This window comes from Grammomys surdaster, unplaced genomic scaffold (assembly GCF_004785775.1).
Source record: "Grammomys surdaster isolate TR1022 unplaced genomic scaffold, NIH_TR_1.0 144, whole genome shotgun sequence".
Classification (NCBI taxonomy): domain Eukaryota; kingdom Metazoa; phylum Chordata; class Mammalia; order Rodentia; family Muridae; genus Grammomys; species Grammomys surdaster.
Window position 1 is genome coordinate 4,068,816 of NW_021604602.1, and position 18,021 is coordinate 4,086,836.

At 46.2% G+C, this 18,021-nt stretch overlaps 1 protein-coding gene across 1 annotated transcript in view; it reads left to right on the plus strand.

Annotated features, from left to right (window-relative positions):
- Eml1 (EMAP like 1) overlaps nt 1–18,021 on the plus strand; it is a 117,677-nt gene that overhangs the window by 77,568 nt on the left and 22,088 nt on the right. The window contains exons 5-13 of the mRNA XM_028764571.1: nt 826–854; nt 4,986–5,115; nt 7,301–7,450; nt 8,210–8,279; nt 9,872–9,982; nt 10,941–11,036; nt 12,382–12,516; nt 13,116–13,215; nt 14,294–14,448. Coding sequence (XP_028620404.1) covers nt 826–854; nt 4,986–5,115; nt 7,301–7,450; nt 8,210–8,279; nt 9,872–9,982; nt 10,941–11,036; nt 12,382–12,516; nt 13,116–13,215; nt 14,294–14,448 — 976 coding nt within the window. The remainder of the gene's footprint in view (nt 1–825; nt 855–4,985; nt 5,116–7,300; nt 7,451–8,209; nt 8,280–9,871; nt 9,983–10,940; nt 11,037–12,381; nt 12,517–13,115; nt 13,216–14,293; nt 14,449–18,021) is intronic.

An 18,021-nucleotide genomic window follows, 5' to 3' on the forward strand; every position in this document is an offset into this window, starting at 1 on the left:
TTCCAGCCCTTCTGTACATGGACGTATGGCTGGTTCCAGCCCTTCTGTACATGAGCATATCACTGGTTTCTGTAGATGGGTGTATGTTCCACCCCTTGCTTTTATGAATAGTGCAGCCATAAGCATGAAGTGCAGGTATCTCTGTGGCAGGAAATAAAACTCTGCTCATTTTAAATGAGTTCCCTAGATGTAAGAGAGAAGCAAAGCTAACCTTACACATTAGCCAGGGCCACCCTCACCTTGAATAGCCAGCTGCCCCTAACTGGTATTTGCTCTTAAACGGAATTACAAGCTTACTCACTTAATTCTGAACATTTTTATATTCAGAAGTTTCTTTTGCAATGAAATCGGCCTTGTTTACACACCATGCATGTGGAAAATGGCTGTAGCACAGAGCTGTGGGGCTGTGAGAAGAAATGCCCCAGGTGTCCTTTAAAAACTGTGTGGCGGTGCTGGGGGGGATGGCTCAGCAGGTAAGACACAGTGTGTGGCTGAGGATGTGACTGATTTCAGATCCCCAAAGCCACATAAAAGCCAGATGGGTATGGAAGTCCTCTTGTAAACCTGGTGTGAGGGAGGTGGAGATGGGGACTCTCTGAAGCAGCTGACCAGCCACACTAAGTGAGACAGAGTTCTGGGTTCTGTGGGAGACCTTGCTTCCATATGTGAGACAGGGAATAATCAAAGAAAAGCACGACAGTGTCCTCAGACTTCCACATGAACATGCACACATGTATCTATAAACACATGTGCATATATATGCAAATATATCCATATATTATACACACATATAAATAAATATTACTTTTTGGTTTATTTTTACAGCAAACCCAAGGAGCCTGTATTCAGTCCAGGTAAGCTCTGGTCTCATTCTCGGATTCGGGGAGAGGGGGTGTATAATTTAGACCTTTGACTGAGTGGTAAACAGAAAATGGGCACCTCAGAGCCAGGCCACTGGTACTCAGAAAACAGATCTGGTGCTTGTGAGTGTCAGCTCAGATAACAGCAGGGTGGCCAGTAAACAGGCAACAGAAATAGTGACTAGACCCCTACCTGCCCCTTGTCAGACCCACAGGGAAGTCAGTGAGGATTAGAGCAGGAACTTCTCAATAAAGATGCCCTTTGCCCTTTGCCCTTTGTCCTTTCCTCTTTGCCCTTTGCGTCTACCCTGCTCCACAGACTTCTCCTGCGCTTCTCCCTAAGAGAAAGTCTTCCCTCCGTAAAGCTGTTCTCCCCTGTTCAAAATACTTGCTCCCCTTCTGCCTCTAATTTCCTAAATGGCAAGCCAGTAGTACTTCATAAATGGCTGTCTTTAAATCACACTTTATAAGAAAGCAGATACTACGTTCTCTCTTTCTCTCTTTTAGCATATTAACCGTATTTTAAGATATAGCTAAACATGGAAAAAGTTACAAATATGTACTTAAATAAATTCATCTGATTTTAGTTTTCTCAGCTTTTCTCCCTTCCACACAAAATAAAGATTAGTCCCCGAAAAATGTAATTACCACAAACCCACAGGCGTGGGTTACATGTCAGGATACATGCAATGTCCCTTTGTTCCCTTGTCCTCTTGGGGGGCCTCTCGAGGGCCAGGGTGGCACCAGCCTGTGGCTGGCCAGTGAGCACCCCAGCAGGCAGGCCAGCCACACTTGTGGTACCGCCATCTCTTCGTTTAGCCCTTCAGTCTCCGAAACCCCAAGGGAAGCGCCGGGTGACACACTGCAAAGGTAGGGAAGGCTTCCCAGCCCACAGCTCCCTGCACACGGCTGCTGCCCCAGCCCAGAGCCTGTTTTCATACTGGCAGAGCCCTCCACGCATGATGGCGGTTCCGTTATCTGTCCTAAGTTCAATGCACCCCTGAGTGTTCACTTGGATGGGCTTCAACCTGCGGCTGTGATTTGGATTGTCATTCATCATTGGCTGATTGTAGGAGATCCGGAAGGATCTGGAGAGAGATCTCAGGCAGCCCCCTGAGTGTCCCCTGTTTGGCATGAAGCCCCGCACCGCTGACCTCTCCCCACAAGTACACACCTCTGGGTTTGGTGATTGTGTGCTGTGCTCCTAACGTGTCTGCAAACAGCATTGCTTTCCTGTGTTGTACTGATTGTAGACGTAGGCCGTCCCCGTTTAGAGTACACAACGGCACATAGTTAAATATTGTTTTGTCTAGGTCAGCAGTGTTTAATGGTGAAGTAAGGAAGACTCAGTGATAGGCATTCTTCACTGGACAGTAACCATCACATGACCTCAACAGACTGTACACATGCACCCTTGGCACCCATGGCGGGCTCTCTAGCTCTCCAGGTTTCAGAAATGCCTTTGTATGGGCGTTAGTCCTAGCTCGCTGGCTGGGTTGATCCACGCCTTACAGAGTTAGCCGAGTGACTTTCCATTTCACTTTGAACGACACCATTCCTGCTTCCCTCTGCTCTAAGGTGGGGCAGGTGGATGCTTTTTTAAGTCTACATTTGTGATCACCAAGAGATGAGCCGCAACTTGGGTGAGAGGGTTAAAGTAGGCAAGAAGAGAAGAAGAGGGAAGAGCTAGAGGTGAGGCGAGGCTCAGGGAAGACAGCTCATGGGGTGCTGAGACACTTCTGGCCCGAGAGGAGAATCCTCGTGGAGTGGATTATAGAAGGTGAGGTCAGATAAAGAGAGCCTGACACGGTCATTTGTACTGCTAGACATAGTGATAAGCAAAGGACCAGGATGGATGAAGAATCAGATGAAGTGCACCCGAGGCTCTCTGGCATTGACAGGAATATGTAAGGTGACTTGGAGGGGGTGGGGGAGCTTTAAGAGAACCTATGGTGATGGCAATCTTGGGTGAGCCAATCAGGATACAGCCAGGGATGATGGTGTCCACACAGGGGACATCCCAACCATCACAGGGGCAGTGGCTGGACCAGTGTGCGTGGGAATGAGCACACTCGTGGCTCTTACCTAAAGGGTCAAGCTTCATTAAACCCCGAGTGAAGAGTGTCACGTGCGTTGAGATCTGAAGTGCATGCTTGTGGTGACATAATTGCATGCGTTGTGTGACAGTCCTCAGGCACTGAAGCACGGGGATTCTCCCAATTTATCCTGTTCTCTCTGAGGTGATTTTCTGTGGGGTTTTTGGCACAGGTCTCGCTGGTTGCCCCTGTCTGGGTTAGATACCATTGATTCTGGATTCTCCAGTCTGCAAGAGCATCAGAATGGAGGCTCTGACTCCAAACTCGTCAGGAGACAGTTTCTTGCTCATTTTATAGCCTTAAAACGGTAGTCAGAATACCCCAAGTGGGTTGGGTTTTGGGGAAGTGTGGGGGACACAGAAGTTGCCTCAGATCAACATTTTCTTTTAATTTTGGCCCTTTATTTGCTTGTATTCATTTATTGGATACCAACATTATTTTAGGGGCCTAGAGAGATGGTACGGCAGTGAAGAGAACTTGTTGCTCTCACAAAGGACCCAGGTTCAGTCCCCAGCACCAACAAGACTGCTCACAACTGCTTGTAACTTCAGTCCCAGGGTATCTGATGCCCTCTTCTGGCATGCATGTGATACATATAGTCATATTTATAAACATAATAAATCTTCCAATTAAAAAATAAAGTTATTTTAATAGAAATAGTCAGTCTAGAAAACTCTGCCTCCCTGTCTCTCCCCAACTCTCTCAGCTGGATCTTCTTCTTTCTCTTCCTCCTCCTCTTCTTCTTCCTCCTCCTCTTCTTTTTCTCCTCTTCCTCCCCTCCTTCTCTTCCTCCTTCTTTTCCTTCTCCTCTTCCTCCTCCTCTTTCTTCTTTCATTTTTCATTTTAAGCTTCTATTGAAGCATTTTATTTTTAAATTTTTAAACAGTTCACTTTTAAGATTTATTTACTTAGCTGAGCAGTGGTGGCCCATGCATTTAATCCCAGCACTAGAGAGGTGGAGGCAAACGGATCTCTAAGTTTGGGCCCAGCCTGGTCTATAGAGTGAGTTCCAGGATAGCCTGGACTACACAGAGAAACTCACACACAAAAAAAAATACAAAAAATATTATTTAGCTTTCTTTTTATTGCATGCACTCCTGCTGACTTAGCATTCTTTGTATTTGCAAGAGCTGTGCAGTACAAAAAAAAAACATGGAATTATATTTTACACTCATATAACAAATCAATTCAAATATTAAAGGATATTTTTTGATATTGAGATTGTATATACTGATGTATAATACTGAGTCGGGCTCAGTCATAAAGTGAGATTCTTGATTACTTGTGATTCTCCGTGGTACATTCTCTTCTGATGAGAACATGCCTTCACCGAGATGTCACAGGAAATGACTGTTGGACTCTCACTCAGACTTTTTACAAATTCTTATGGATGATCTGAACTTGAGTGAGAAGCTCAAAAATAACAACCGCACAAACTTTTGTCTCAAGATATTTAATTTTGCATTAGACTTTTAATTTAATTTTTATTTACATATGTAGGTATCTCTGTGCACATGCATCCAAATACCCGAGGAGGCCACAGGAGGGCAGCAGATCTCTTAGAGTGTTGTGAGCCATCTGACGTGGGTGCTGAAAACCCAACCTGGGTCCTCTGGAAAAGCAGCTTGTGCTCCTAACCACTGAGCCATCTCTCCAGCCCCTGTGTGTTGGGTTTTGTTTCCTCTGGAAAACTAATTGAGAAGGACATGGCAGTGGGGGTGGGGTAGAGGGACCAGAGAGATGGCTTAGCAGGTAACGCTGCATACCCAAACATGACTGAGTGAGTTTGATTCCGAGTCTTATGGGGTGGAAGCAGAGAACCAACTCCCAAAAGTCATTCTTTGACCATCACAAGTGCCACGTGACTCCTGTATCAATCAACACATTAAATAAGTAAATGCATTTTTTTAAAAAAAAAAATCTTTTAAGACATGCAAGGGAGACAGCCACTTGTGTGCCAACAGGCTAACCAGACTGTGGTGTTTGCTTTTAGAGTGTCATGTCACTAACGCCTTCATTGTTTTTGTAGAAGAGGGATATGTAAAAATGTTTCTTCGAGGCCGGCCCGTCACCATGTACATGCCCAAAGACCAAGTGGACTCTTACAGTTTGGAAGCAAAAGCTGAATTACCAGCAAAGCGCCTGAAACTGGAGTGGGTGTATCCTTTACTCGCTGACCAGATTGTCGGTGATGACTGACTTCTGGCAAAAGATTTATAAAAGTTAAATATTTTACTATTAGCTTTTTCAAAAAAAAATCAAAATTTCAAATGTGACCGTGTAGGAGAGGCAGTTTTGGAGCAAGTTCTTATGACTGTGGCTCACGTTCCAGTGGATACACACTGTCTTCCCGAAAGGAGGCCATGGAAGTAAACACAGTACAGATGGAGGCTTTCGGGGTCAGAGGAACATGAGTGAATGGCCTGCCTGTCACAGAGAAGCAGCAAGCTTAGTGAAAGTAATCAAAACTGGTGTCTAAGTCAGGGTTTGTATCCCTGCACAAAACATCATGACCAAGAAGCAAGTCGGGGAGGAAAGGGTTTATTCAGCTTACACTTCCACATTGTCATTCATCACCAAAGGAAGTCAGGACAGGAACTCAAGCAGGTCAGGAAGCAAGAGCTGATGCAGAGGCCATGGAGGGATGCTACTTACTAGCTTGCTTCCCCTGGCTTGCTCAGCTTGCTTTGTTATAGAAACCACAACTATCAGCCCAGGGATGGCCCCACCCACAATGGGCCCTCCCACCCTTGATCACTAATTGAGAAAACGCCTTACAGCTGGGTCTCACGGAGGCATTTCCTCAAGGGAGGCTCCTTTCTCTGTGGTAACTCCAGCTTGTGTCAAGTTGACACACAAAACCAGGCAGTACAATTGGGTAAACATCAGGTCTTTAATGATTATAACTTCAATGATCAGTCTCCGCCGTCCAATGCCCTGTACTCATTCCCACCATGGAGGGAGGCTGCAGCAGCCTTTCCGACTACAAAGGCTCTACACCAAATTTATAGTGATTGTCTGCTGCTCGATGACTAATGTTAAGCTCCGAAGACAATTCCGACATGTTGATTTAAGTTGGTGCTGCCGAGCCTTCATTGGCAAGAATTAGTATTTGAGATTATAGAGTCCTATTCATGGAAATCAAAAGATTAAAAGTTGTTTGGCCATCCGTTTTAGCACAGGCCATGGAAGGGATCTGCCCCTTCTTTAAATTGAGTAGTTTTTAAAATCTATTCTGGAAAACGTTATTCAAAGAATGCTTCCTTATTTGTGTTTCAAAAGACGTGAAACAAGAAAATTTGCTCCAAATAAATGTTATTTTGGCCAGGTCACTTCTTTTACACTCAAGTTCAAGTGATGCTTTGCTTTTTAAAGTACACGTGTTAAAATTTTAACACTAGGTCAGTGAGAAGGCTCAGTGGCCAAAGGTACCTGTTACCAAGCCTGAAGCCCTGAGTTCAGTACCCGGGACCCGCTTGATGGAAGGAGAGAACCAAATCCCAGAAATCTATCTTCTGACCTCCACTTGAACATATGACACCTGTGCCTATAATAAAATTTATAAACACTGATAGTTATCCCTAAAATGCTGGTGCACTGTTAGTTAATTCATTAACTTAGTTAACAATGAAAGGTTAATTAATTTTGAAACCTTTGTTACATTCGAGTGATATTTGTATTCTGTATAAGTACCTGTATCATTTTAAAGTAATGTTTAAACAAAAGATTCAGCTCCCAGATTGCGGACAGCAAAAGCAGCCTCATATTTGGCTCGATAGCTTCTAAAAATCAAACAAGTCTTCATGCTGTAAAAAAAAATAATAACGTGTTCACACCAGACATGCTGTATAGCCAGACATGTCTATAGTTCCAGAGAAAGGAAGTCTGAGGCAGGAAGATCTGATCTGAAGCCAGCCTGGGCTATACAATGATCACCTGTCTCAAGCACAGTGGTAGAGCACTTGCCGAGCACAGGAAAAGCCCTAGGTTCGATCCCCAGTACTGTAAAATGTTGTTTATATTATTCCTGAGCACTTAGAATTTGATTTTAGATATGTAGGTACTGAGGTCTATTAGGCAGAGGGTCAGAGTGTATTACATGTTGTTGTTTGTTTGTTCGAGACAGAGTTTCTCTCACCGTGCAGCCCTAGCTAGCCTGGAGCTCAGAGAGATCCGTTTAGGATTAAAAGCACACACCACCGCACCCAGCACGTTTTCAGTTCAGCGTTGTCTAAATTGGTTAAACTGATAGGAACCATTGCACAGTGCTTATGTGCCTGTTGAGTGATGCGGTGGCTCTCCAGCTCTTAAAACCAAAGGATTTTCATCTTGACATACACTAAGCTACGGGTACCGGGGGCGAGACTGTCGCAATAACTTGTACTTGCTCCCGACCGGGGAGACCGTGTACTTCATTGCGTCTGTCGTGGTGCTTTATAACGTGGAGGAACAGCTGCAGAGGCATTACGTGGGCCACAATGACGACGTCAAGTGGTGAGTCCCCACAAACTGGTCGGCACGTCATAGGGTGAGCTAGCCTTAGCCAAAAGAATCCAGCATCAGGACACAAGCCAGGGGGTGAGACGGAGCAGGGCTCAGAAGCCAGACGGGGCAAAGCTCTTCTTTCTATTCCCCTCGTTGTCTTTGGGCTCCCTAATTCTGCACCCCGATTCATGGCAGCTTTCGGTCCTTACTGTACTTTTGTGTCACCAGATTATCTGAGGGGAAAAAAGCTTCAGGAAGCTTTCTTAAAATCCCAAATGTTAAAGACTTCAAATTGTGTCTTTAATTTTAGAAAAAGTGCTTTGTTGCATACTTAAGTCTGAGTCTGCTATGCCTATGGGTCATCGTATAGCTTAGGGAAGACCTTGCAGGGATTGGCTGGGTAGATGGATTTGTGGTCATCTGGATCCCTGGCTAGTGATTAAAAACCTATTGACGTAAGATGAGACATCTTTCCTAATTAACATACCCAAAAGTGACTTGTAAGAAGGGATGTTGACTAAGTCAGTGGTTCTGAGATGGAAATCGTATTTTCCCAACAAAGGATGCCTTTCCTTAAGGTTGGAAGTTCCCGAGAAGAATTCAGGGAATCTGATAAATGAAATAGTATTTGCTGGCTAAGGCAGTTGGGCTGTTCGGGGAATTTTAAGAAGCTAGGCAGTATGGATTTCTTGTGTTTAAACTTTTGGAAGATTGTAGAAGTAAAGCCCACCTTTGTGTGGGGTTGTCTGATAATTATCCTTCTTGTAGCCTAGCAGTCCATCCTGACAGGATCACCATAGCAACGGGACAAGTGGCGGGCACATCTAAGGATGGAAAGGTGAGGTTTTCTCATTGTCTTTCTGACTTTGGGAGGAAACTGGCAACAACCTCCTGATTTGCACATTGCTGATAATGAGTCTGCCTGGTCATTGTAGTTGCAGCATCTGAGAACTATTGGGTCCTCACCAGGAGCTCTCAGTACAAACTACATGTGCCATCATGACCCTAAGTATCCCCCAAGCCCCTGAACCTCCCTTCATTTCAGCCAGTTTTTAAACGGCATTGTCACTGGTTGGGACGGCATACATCTTTCAGCTCAGGAAGCAGAGGCAGGTGGGTCTGTGGCTATGTAACAAGACACTGTCGTGAAAAACAACAATCAGCAGCCACAACACATTAAAATGGTGTTGCCATGCCAAAGAGTCAATTCATTCCTGAAATCTTTATCTCCATATATGATCAACATGAAAATATATCAATCTAAGACGAAGCGCTAAAATCACCAAGTAACCATAGGTTACGGGACGTCCTTGACTATGGGTGCTGGCCAGTCACTCCTTCAGTGGGTGGATTTCATGCCTTGTGCTGATCACAGAGGCTCCTGGGAATTTCGGGCAAACTCTATAGGTGCCTTAGCAAGACTTCAGTCTGGCTGGTAAGGAAGGAGACGAGGAACTGGTGCAGCCGGACAAATAGGAGACCTCCAAGCTGGCATCCACGAGTGACTGTCATGTTTTATCAAAAACACTCACAGCCTCTTAAGTCTCTGTTTGTACAGCTTTGTCCTGGTGTGAAGGTAATCACGACAGGAATCTCCATTTTTATCAGTGTGTATCTGCCCAGAAAACACAGGCGTTATCTATCTTATCTGAGCAGATGTTTTCATGATAGCAAATTTTAGCCCCCGATTTTATGCTGTTCTCCATTATCGTTCCACACTTGCAAAGAGCGAAATAACAGAAGCCAGGCTACTGTTATGTAAACTCACATAAGGAGCAGTTGTTCATGTTTTTAAAAAGAACGAAAGGCCTGGAAGAACTCTGAAATGAGAAGCAAACTGTTTCCCTCCGCCCTCTAGCGGCACGAAAGTGTATTTCCTTTTTTGGGGGGCTGGGGGGGGGGGAAGCATTGAACCAGAGAGAAATTTACAGCTGTCTGAGCAGATTTTTGACCAGTGAAGAAACTCAGAGAGGCCACACGCTGGTGGTGCCTGGCTATTTGGAGACAAGGCTAAACGAGAACAAGGTTTGCCTAGCCTGTCCCTGCTCGCCGGGCACGTGTCCAGGGTCTTTTCATGATGATGGATCTGCTGACTGCACTATGGTGCTATCTTTGGTGAAATGTCATTTCTAAAATTTAGAGAAATGCAAATACACAAAAGGCGTGTCCGTTCCTCTGGTATGGGTATTGAAGAGTGGCTAGTCAAAGTTTAAAACCTGCTAGCCTTCTCCGGACGCCTCAATGGTTCAGAGTGCCCAGGGCCTCCTGAAATCACTAGGAATGTTTTCATTACACTCATGGTTGGGGTCCTCAAATGTAGAAAAGACTTTTTGTTTGACAAAATCGAAGTCAAAATGACTTTACGGTTCCAAGGTGAAGAGAAGCGGTTAGCCGACAGTCACAAATGATGGCCGTATTCTTTCCAAACAGCAACTGCCGCCACATGTGCGCATCTGGGACTCTGTGACACTGAACACTCTGCATGTCATCGGAATCGGCTTTTTTGACCGGGCTGTCACCTGCATCGCATTCTCAAAATCTGTAAGTCCGAGAATGTTCAGGGACTCATTCCCAAGCAAACATTTCTAGCCACCTGACCTCCAGCCTTTCTCAAGGCTTGCTAGCCCACACACCCATCCCCAAACCCCTTCACCTGGAGACTTATTCACACTCGCTCATCCGTCCACGTACGTGTTCACATCAAACACTCCTGTTTGTTCACTACCCTTGTGCTTTGCTCTGCATGTAATCCTAAAGGAGCCATGTGCCTGGCCAGGAAAGCCAGCCTCAAAACCAGTGACGTGTACGTTCCTCACCTCCGATATAATGGACCTTTGATATGTGTTGGGAGTGGGACGTGTGTGCAGGTGCACATGGTGGGGGTGAGCATACATGTGTGTTCATGCAGAGGCCGCAGTCAACCTCCCCTGCCTCTGCCTCCCCATTGTTGCTATTATGGGTGCATGCTACCACAAGCCAGCTGCAGGTCCTGGGGATCGAACTTGGGTCCTCACACTTGCCCAGCAAGCTCTTTACCCAATGCTGTAACAAGCTCTTCATTAAAAGTAAAATAATCAGGGCTGGAGAGATGGTTCAGTGGTTAAGAATACTGACCTTCCAGAGGACCTGAGTTCAATTCCCAGCACCCATGTGGCAGCTCACAACTGTCTGTAACTCTAGTTTCAGGGGATCTGACACTTTCATACAGAAATATATGCAGGCAACACCAATGCATATTTTTTTTTAAAGTAAAATAATCGCCAGGCGGTGGTGGTGCATACCTTTAATCCCAGCACTGGGGAGGCAGAGGCAGGCAGATCTCTGTGAGTCTGAGGCCAGCCTGGTCTACAGAGCTAGTTCTAGGACAGCCAGGGCTACTTTCACAAAGAAACCCTGTCTCAGAACAAAACAAAAAGTAAAATCAATGATCATTTTTAATCACATTGGCTCCACCTCGGACTCACGTGCTGTCTTCCTTTGAATCACGTTTTCTTGGCAGAACGGAGGAAGTCATCTCTGTGCTGTGGATGACTCCAATGACCACGTGCTGTCCGTGTGGGACTGGCAGAAAGAAGAGAGATTGGCCGACGTGAAGGTTCGCTCAGCCACTCACTGCGGTGTCCCACAGGGCACACTGCCTCCGTGACCAGCAGGCTCCAGGGTCGCCCACAGTCCCTACCCCCGGGAATAAGCCTTCCTTTCAGATCTCCCTTCTATCTCTCTTCCTTCATGAGACCCTGCCTAAGGCCTGCCTGGGTATTTCCTGACTATCAGAGTCTGTGGAATTCTCTGCTTTTTCTCATTTCATAGTGACAACCCTAATTTTAATTCATTCAGTCACTTCTTCACCCACTTTCATTCATACAACAAACCCAGGTGCCCTCTACATGCTGGGCTGTCACCCATAAGCTGGAGGTGGCCAATGGCTGAGGCATGCTCAGTACCTGCCAGTCTCTGGGGCTGCAGGAGACATGGATGCCAGCGCCCCTGAGGTCGGCACTCTGCCTCAAATCAACTATGTGCAGAACGTTGAGTTGACACTCCTGGAGCTAGCTCTCTTAAGGTTCCCTTCTGTCAGGAGCACTCCTGGATTCCTATTTTCATAGCTTGTATTTCCCATTTCTCCTCTTGGCATCTGTGAGCCTTGGTTAACCCGACCTAGGTAACCCAAGGGGAACCACCAGCAAGCTTTCCTTGGATAATATTAGGCTTACTCAGACAGCCTTATTACCTTACGGGAGCTTGCCCTCAGACAGCCTTAGCTACCCTGCTTTCTGTCTAGTGTCTGGGATGCAGGCAGGTGTTCTAATAAGATGTGTCTCCTGGCCTGACATTCCCTGTCTTCTAACATTGCCAGCAGAGATGTATGGTGTTCACCCTGTGTGCCAGGTTAGATGCAGCCAGGGGCAAAGCACCAGCCAGGATTAAGAACATAGAACCAAATCATTACATAGAAGCAATAGTCAGGGCTAGGGGCGACAGACCAGGACACCGATCCTGGAAGTCAGAACATGGACTGAGGGCTGCTGGATCAGCTGCCAGAGAGCCACTTCAAGGAACTCCAAACTGAGTCCTGAGCCTTAGGTGGTGGTCCAGAAGCAAAAGAGCAGAGGAATCAGGGCAGCCACAGTGAGGCAGGATCACGGGGCTGCGGGACATGCAGAGTCCAGGGTCCTAGGAAGGGGAAGAGGGTGCAGCATCTGGATGTCACCACTCAAGAAGTGATCCCAGTGCCCAGCCAGTTACAAAGCTTGGTACTTGCTGACGTCTGGCTTCCAGTCACACAGCAGAAGACAAGAGGGAAACAGGCAGCAGGCAGAATAAGCATGAAGATGAAGTCAGTGTGGGGCTTGAGAGGTCCGGTGCCCTGCTTGAACAGTTTTGTTAAGCGCTGTGAGAGGCCTGTGGCATTTGCTTCTCTGTTTTGTTTTGTCTTCAAGTGTTCGAACGAAGCGGTATTTGCTGCGGACTTCCACCCCACAGACACCAACATCATAGTCACCTGTGGGAAGTCACACCTCTACTTCTGGACCCTGGAGGGAAATTCCCTTAACAAGAAGCAAGGGTTGTTTGAGGTAAATTGCACCTGCCGTTCAGTTTTCCCGCGTGGCACCTGTGAGGGGCTGGGTTATAAGGGAGCACTGAGATACTTCAGTCTTAGTGATTATTTTAGTGATAAGTATGAGGGCGTATTAAAAAATGATGCTCCCTTGATGCTTCCCCGTACAGTTGGGAAGTCCTCCTGTTTTGAGGATCTCCCCTGCAATAAAATGGAAATGGAGACCCAGGCCTCCTCGAGGGGCAGCTAGCTGCAAGGAGCCTGCGTACAGGCACTGGTTGCTAGGGACTGGCAACCTGGCATTGCTAAGGGTGCCAGGGGTCCTGTCCATCATTCTGAAAGCCTGGCGGCATAGCCCATCCCTCATGTGCCCCTTAACGCCACCCCGCTTAAACAGCAGCTTTAGGCTTCCCCAGCCATGGAGTTGCCCGACATTTCTTTCTCTTGAGCAAGAAATCTGGAAAGACATGTCTCCTGACAGTACTTAAACCTAAAAGCTCCGGACTCCAGCGGCTGACCATCTAGCTGGGATTTATGGGGCTCTAACTTATCAACACAAATAAAAGGGTGTCTTTGGTAAATAACACGCCTGTGCTTACTTATTACGTTCCACAGAAACAAGAGAAGCCAAAGTTTGTCCTTTGCGTGACGTTTTCTGAAAACGGCGATACCATTACTGGAGATTCAAGTGGCAACATATTGGTGTGGGGAAAAGGTAATGAACACTTCTCCAAAAGCCATCTGATGTTTTTGGTAACGCGGTAACTAAGACATCGGAGGTGGGGTTTATAGAAATGAGCTGTTGGAATTACGTACAGGACGACTGCTAAGTTCCCAGTCACATAAGTATATTTGTGTGTGTGGCTTTAACGAAAGCATAAAGCAGAAGCAAACTGGGGGATGTCGAGAGTCACTAATTTTGTCTATATCATTGTGAAAGGCTTTTAAGGTTAGGATACTATGATAAAGTTAATCACGTTGCTGGAAGAGCAGTTAATAAATTATAACCCAGAAGTTATTAATGACTATACAGCTGTGACATATATGGGTCACTATTCTGATCCAGATAGCATTTGACAGATGTTTCTGGAGAGCTAGGAGCGACAGTACAGAAAATAGCACATGCGCAGGTCAGCTCAGATGTGACGCATGCGCACAGGTCAGCTCAGACAATGACACATGCACACAGGTCAGACCTAAATTCCCTTACAGTTAGAAAATGGAGAACCTCAGTCAGAGAAGAGGTGTCAGATAAGTCCAGTGAGAATTCATGAGCATCTTCTGGGTTTAGGAAGATACATCCACCTGTCTTTCTGGGTCTCAGAGTTGGGTCTGAGAAAGAAGGGCAACCTAGACCGCCCAATGTTACTTCAGAAGAGGAAGGTGATTTTTGTATTCCTTCTTTTCTTGGCACCTAGTGTAGCAATGCTCATTTGATTTTTAGAAGAACTCTAAAAGGTCAGCAGTAGCCACATTCTGGAAAGTGGGGAGCTGAGAGGAACAGCTAACTTGTCCAGGGACGTAGCCCACTGGGGAGAAGGCAGAGTGCACACGCAGAGTCCGTGTTCTCTGCCACACAACTCTGTGACACCATACTTTTCCCCATCATCAGATGATCCAGTTCATGCTGGGACTCTGAGAGCATCAAAAATTTAAGTCTTTCCTAGGAACATATTAAAATGATGTCATAACTTACCACAACAACTTTAAACAAACTGAAATGGGTCTATGGCAGTGATCAGAGGCTAGCCTTTTGATTCTGCCCTAGATAATGGCTTTCGTGGCATGTTTAGGTACAAATCGGATAAGCTATGCAGTTCAAGGGGCCCACGAGGGTGGCATTTTTGCACTTTGTATGTTGAGAGACGGAACGCTGGTGTCCGGAGGAGGGAAGGACCGGCGACTCATTTCCTGGAACGGAAACTATCAAAAACTTCACAAAGCAGAGGTAAGCCAGCCACAGAGAAGACCTTGTACCTATGCGTCTGATGCCTTTACTGGCAATTTGGATCAACTCAGAGTTGTGAGGGGAAAAAAATAGATGAATTTTATGAACAGCAACAATCATAGAGGCAGTTTGCTTACAAGTAAAATAAAAGGATTTGAAGCTACCCAGCACTTCCCGTTTGGAACGTTGTTTTAATAGAGGCAGTCTTCCTTTCCGAAGGGCCCCTTATGGACGGTTGGATTTATCACTAGAACCTCTCTTTGTCTAATCCCAAGTATGCTGCATTCATACAGCGTCACTGTGAACCGGATGTATGGGGCACCTGCCTTATTCACGGTTCTCAGCTGCGGGGTGGCATGCTTCCCAGCACTTCCTGTCCTTTGTGGTTCGTTTCAACACCTAAGACCTAGTCGTCCTGTATTCCCACAGGAGCCAGAAGCGAGAAACCTGGCACCCTGAGGTTTTCCCCTCTAGCTCCCCGGTATGAGCAGGCAGGCTGGGAAACTGGCACCAGTGTGGGGCAGTACTCCATCCCTAACAGGAGACAACATGTAGGATTTCTCCAGCTTCTGAGTCTCGCTCTGCCTGTTCCTGGCGATGTTTAGGGCAGTATGAAGTTTCGGTTCTTCTGGTTACTCGGGAGAGAAAGGCCTTTATCTGAGTATTAGCAGCCCCCTTCCCTTTCTGTGATGATTTGGTATTCCGTCTTAATTTATATATTTGTGTGTGAGCGTGTACGTGCATGGTATGTGTACATGTGTGCGCATGCCCGTGCACACTCACGTCCATACTTGTGGAGGCTAGATGAGGATGTCAGGTGTCTGCTTCGACACTCTCCTCCTTAGTCTCTTGAGACAGGGTCTCTCAGTGAACCTGGAGCCAGGCTGGCAGCCAGCTAGCCCCAGCTATCCTCCTGTCTCCACTTACACCTGTGCTGGGGCCATAGGTGTTAGAGATCTGCGCCCAGGTCCTAGCGCTTGCACAGTGTGGCCTCTTACCCACAGAGTATCTCCCCAACTGCTCCTGAAGACCTTAATCTTTCTAACTTTTTTTTCTTGCTAAGGATGACCTTAAACTCATTGTGTAGCCCAGGCTAGCCTCAAACTCATAGTGATATTCTTGTTCAGTCTTCTGAGTTCCGAATATATTTGTTAAAACATCATGGGTATATTTTAAAGATAAACAGTTTTTATTTCCATCTATGTCTCAGTAAGACCCAACACATTAGAGGCAGAGGCTGAGGCTGGAGGATCTCTGTGGGTTCAAGGTCAGCCTGATCTACATAGAGAGTTCCAGGTCAGCCAGGGCTACGTAGAGAGACCCCCATCTCCAAACAAAGAACAAAACAAAAGAATAAAAAGGAGGTGAAGAAGGAATGAATACAGGCTGGACTGTTGGCTCAGAGGTTAAGAGCAGTTTCTGCTCTCGAAGAAGACCCAGGTTGAGTTCCCAGCACCTGCGTGGCAGCTCATAACCATCTGTTGCTCCAGTTAGAGAGAACCCGATAGTCTCTTCTGGCTTCCAAAGACACTGTGTACATTTGGTGAACATATATACATGCAGACAAACACATACACACACACACATACATACAAATAATACATATATATATATAATAATAAATGCATCTTTGCATAAAAAGAAGAAAAGAATATGTAGGCAGTTGTCATGCGAGGTTGAAGCGAGAGAAAGCATTTTATAAGTAACAAGGTGATGTGTTTTGTCAACAGGGAAATTCCTCCTTACATTGTATATAACACACTGTATCGGAGGATGAGAGAAGATTTATATATTAATGACAGTACTGACTAATCTGGAGATTGGAAAGGTCTAAGAATGCATCGTGGGGAAGGCCTGCCTGGCTTGTCATTGGCAAGGGAATTTGGAAGACCTGGGAAAGACATCTATTTTAAGCCTTAATTGAGCAGTGTCCTGAGCCCTGTGGGGTGGGGCACCCACATTTCTCTGAGAAGCTCTTCCTTTGTCTGTCTGACTGAGCTGTTGGGTGTGGTTCCTTCCTCTGCTTTACTGTAAGCGTCCATCAGTTAACCTGATGATGAAACCGTGCCTGAAGATGACCATCAGGTTTCCTGGACTCTGTACCTTCTGTACATAAGTTCTTGTATATGCCTGAACAATCTCTGGCAAATCAGTGTGGACCCTGTTTCAGTTTGTTTGATTGTTTTTTGTTTTTCGAGACAGGGTTTCTCTGTGTAGCTGTCCTGGAATTCACTCTGTAGACCAGGCTGTCTTCAAACTCAGAAATCTTCCTACCTCTGCCTCCAGAAGTGCTGGGATTAAAGACCAAGTCTACCCAGACGTCGCCACGTATCTGCGTTAGACGCTGCTTTTCTAAGTCTTCCCTTCCAATTCTTTGTTTCCAGTTCTTTATGATGGGCACATGTTTTTTTTCTGTTCCTGCTTTCTTTTCCCTTTGATCATCATCTGTACCCCAGTGTCGATAAGCAGCCCCCTTCTCCTGACATTTGAAGTCTTTGATCACATGCATGCTGTCCCACGCCCCTGGGCATCTCAGAGGACAGTAAGGCCGAGGGACCAGGACAGAACATGAAATATGCCAAGTTAAATTCTGTAACAACCGCACTGGACAACTGTGACTTTCTTATAAGATTTGCTCAGCATTTGGGGGAATGTGCTGTACATTGCTAGTCCTCGGGTGTTCTTATCATTGGGAAGACAGTATCAGAACCTCTTCTGGTACCCTAGATGACGTCATTCACCACACAGCTTTTCCGCCTCACAGACTGTCATTCCTTTCCTCCTTCGTAACTTTTATTTTCTTCTTTTTTTTTAAAAAAGCTACTTTTGAATTTGTGTTTGTATGTTTATGTGTGTGAGTGCACATGCGAATATGTGTGCATGAGTGTGGAAGTGTTTGGTGCCATCCTTCAGGAGCTGTCCACTTCATTCTTTGGGACCACATCTCACAGAGCTGTGGAGCTTACTCATTCAGCCGGGCTGCTGACTATGAGCCCCTGGGATCCGCCCACTTCCTTCTGTAAACTCAAGTTTACAGAAGGAGTGCAAGCCCTTGCTACCATGTCGGGATTTTTTATTTGGTTTGTTTGGTTTAGTTTGGTTGGTTGGTTCGTTTTTGTTTTGTTGGTTTTTGTGTGTGTGTGTGTGTGTGTGTGTGTGTGTGTGTTTTGAGTCAGGGTCTCTCTTTGTGTACTCCTGGCTGTCCTGGAACTCACTCTGTAGAGCAGGCTGGCGTCAAGCTCAGAGATCTGTCTCTGCCTCCTGAGTGCTGGAATGAAAGGCCTGCTCTACCAGCACCCGGTCACATCTGGCTTTTTTCTTGGGTTCCAGAGACCAAACTCTGATCCCTGAGCTTGCACGGCAAGCATTTAACAGTGTGAGCTATCTCCCAAGTCCGTCTCCACTTTCTGTGACGTAGAATCTACTCTGTAGCCCAGACCAGCCTCAGACTCCCAGAACTTGCAGCTCAGCTTCCTAAGGACTAGGAGGAGTTCAGGCATGTGCCAGCTTAGCACACCAGCTCACACCAGCTCACCAGCTCACACCGGCTCACCAGCACACCAGCTCACCAGC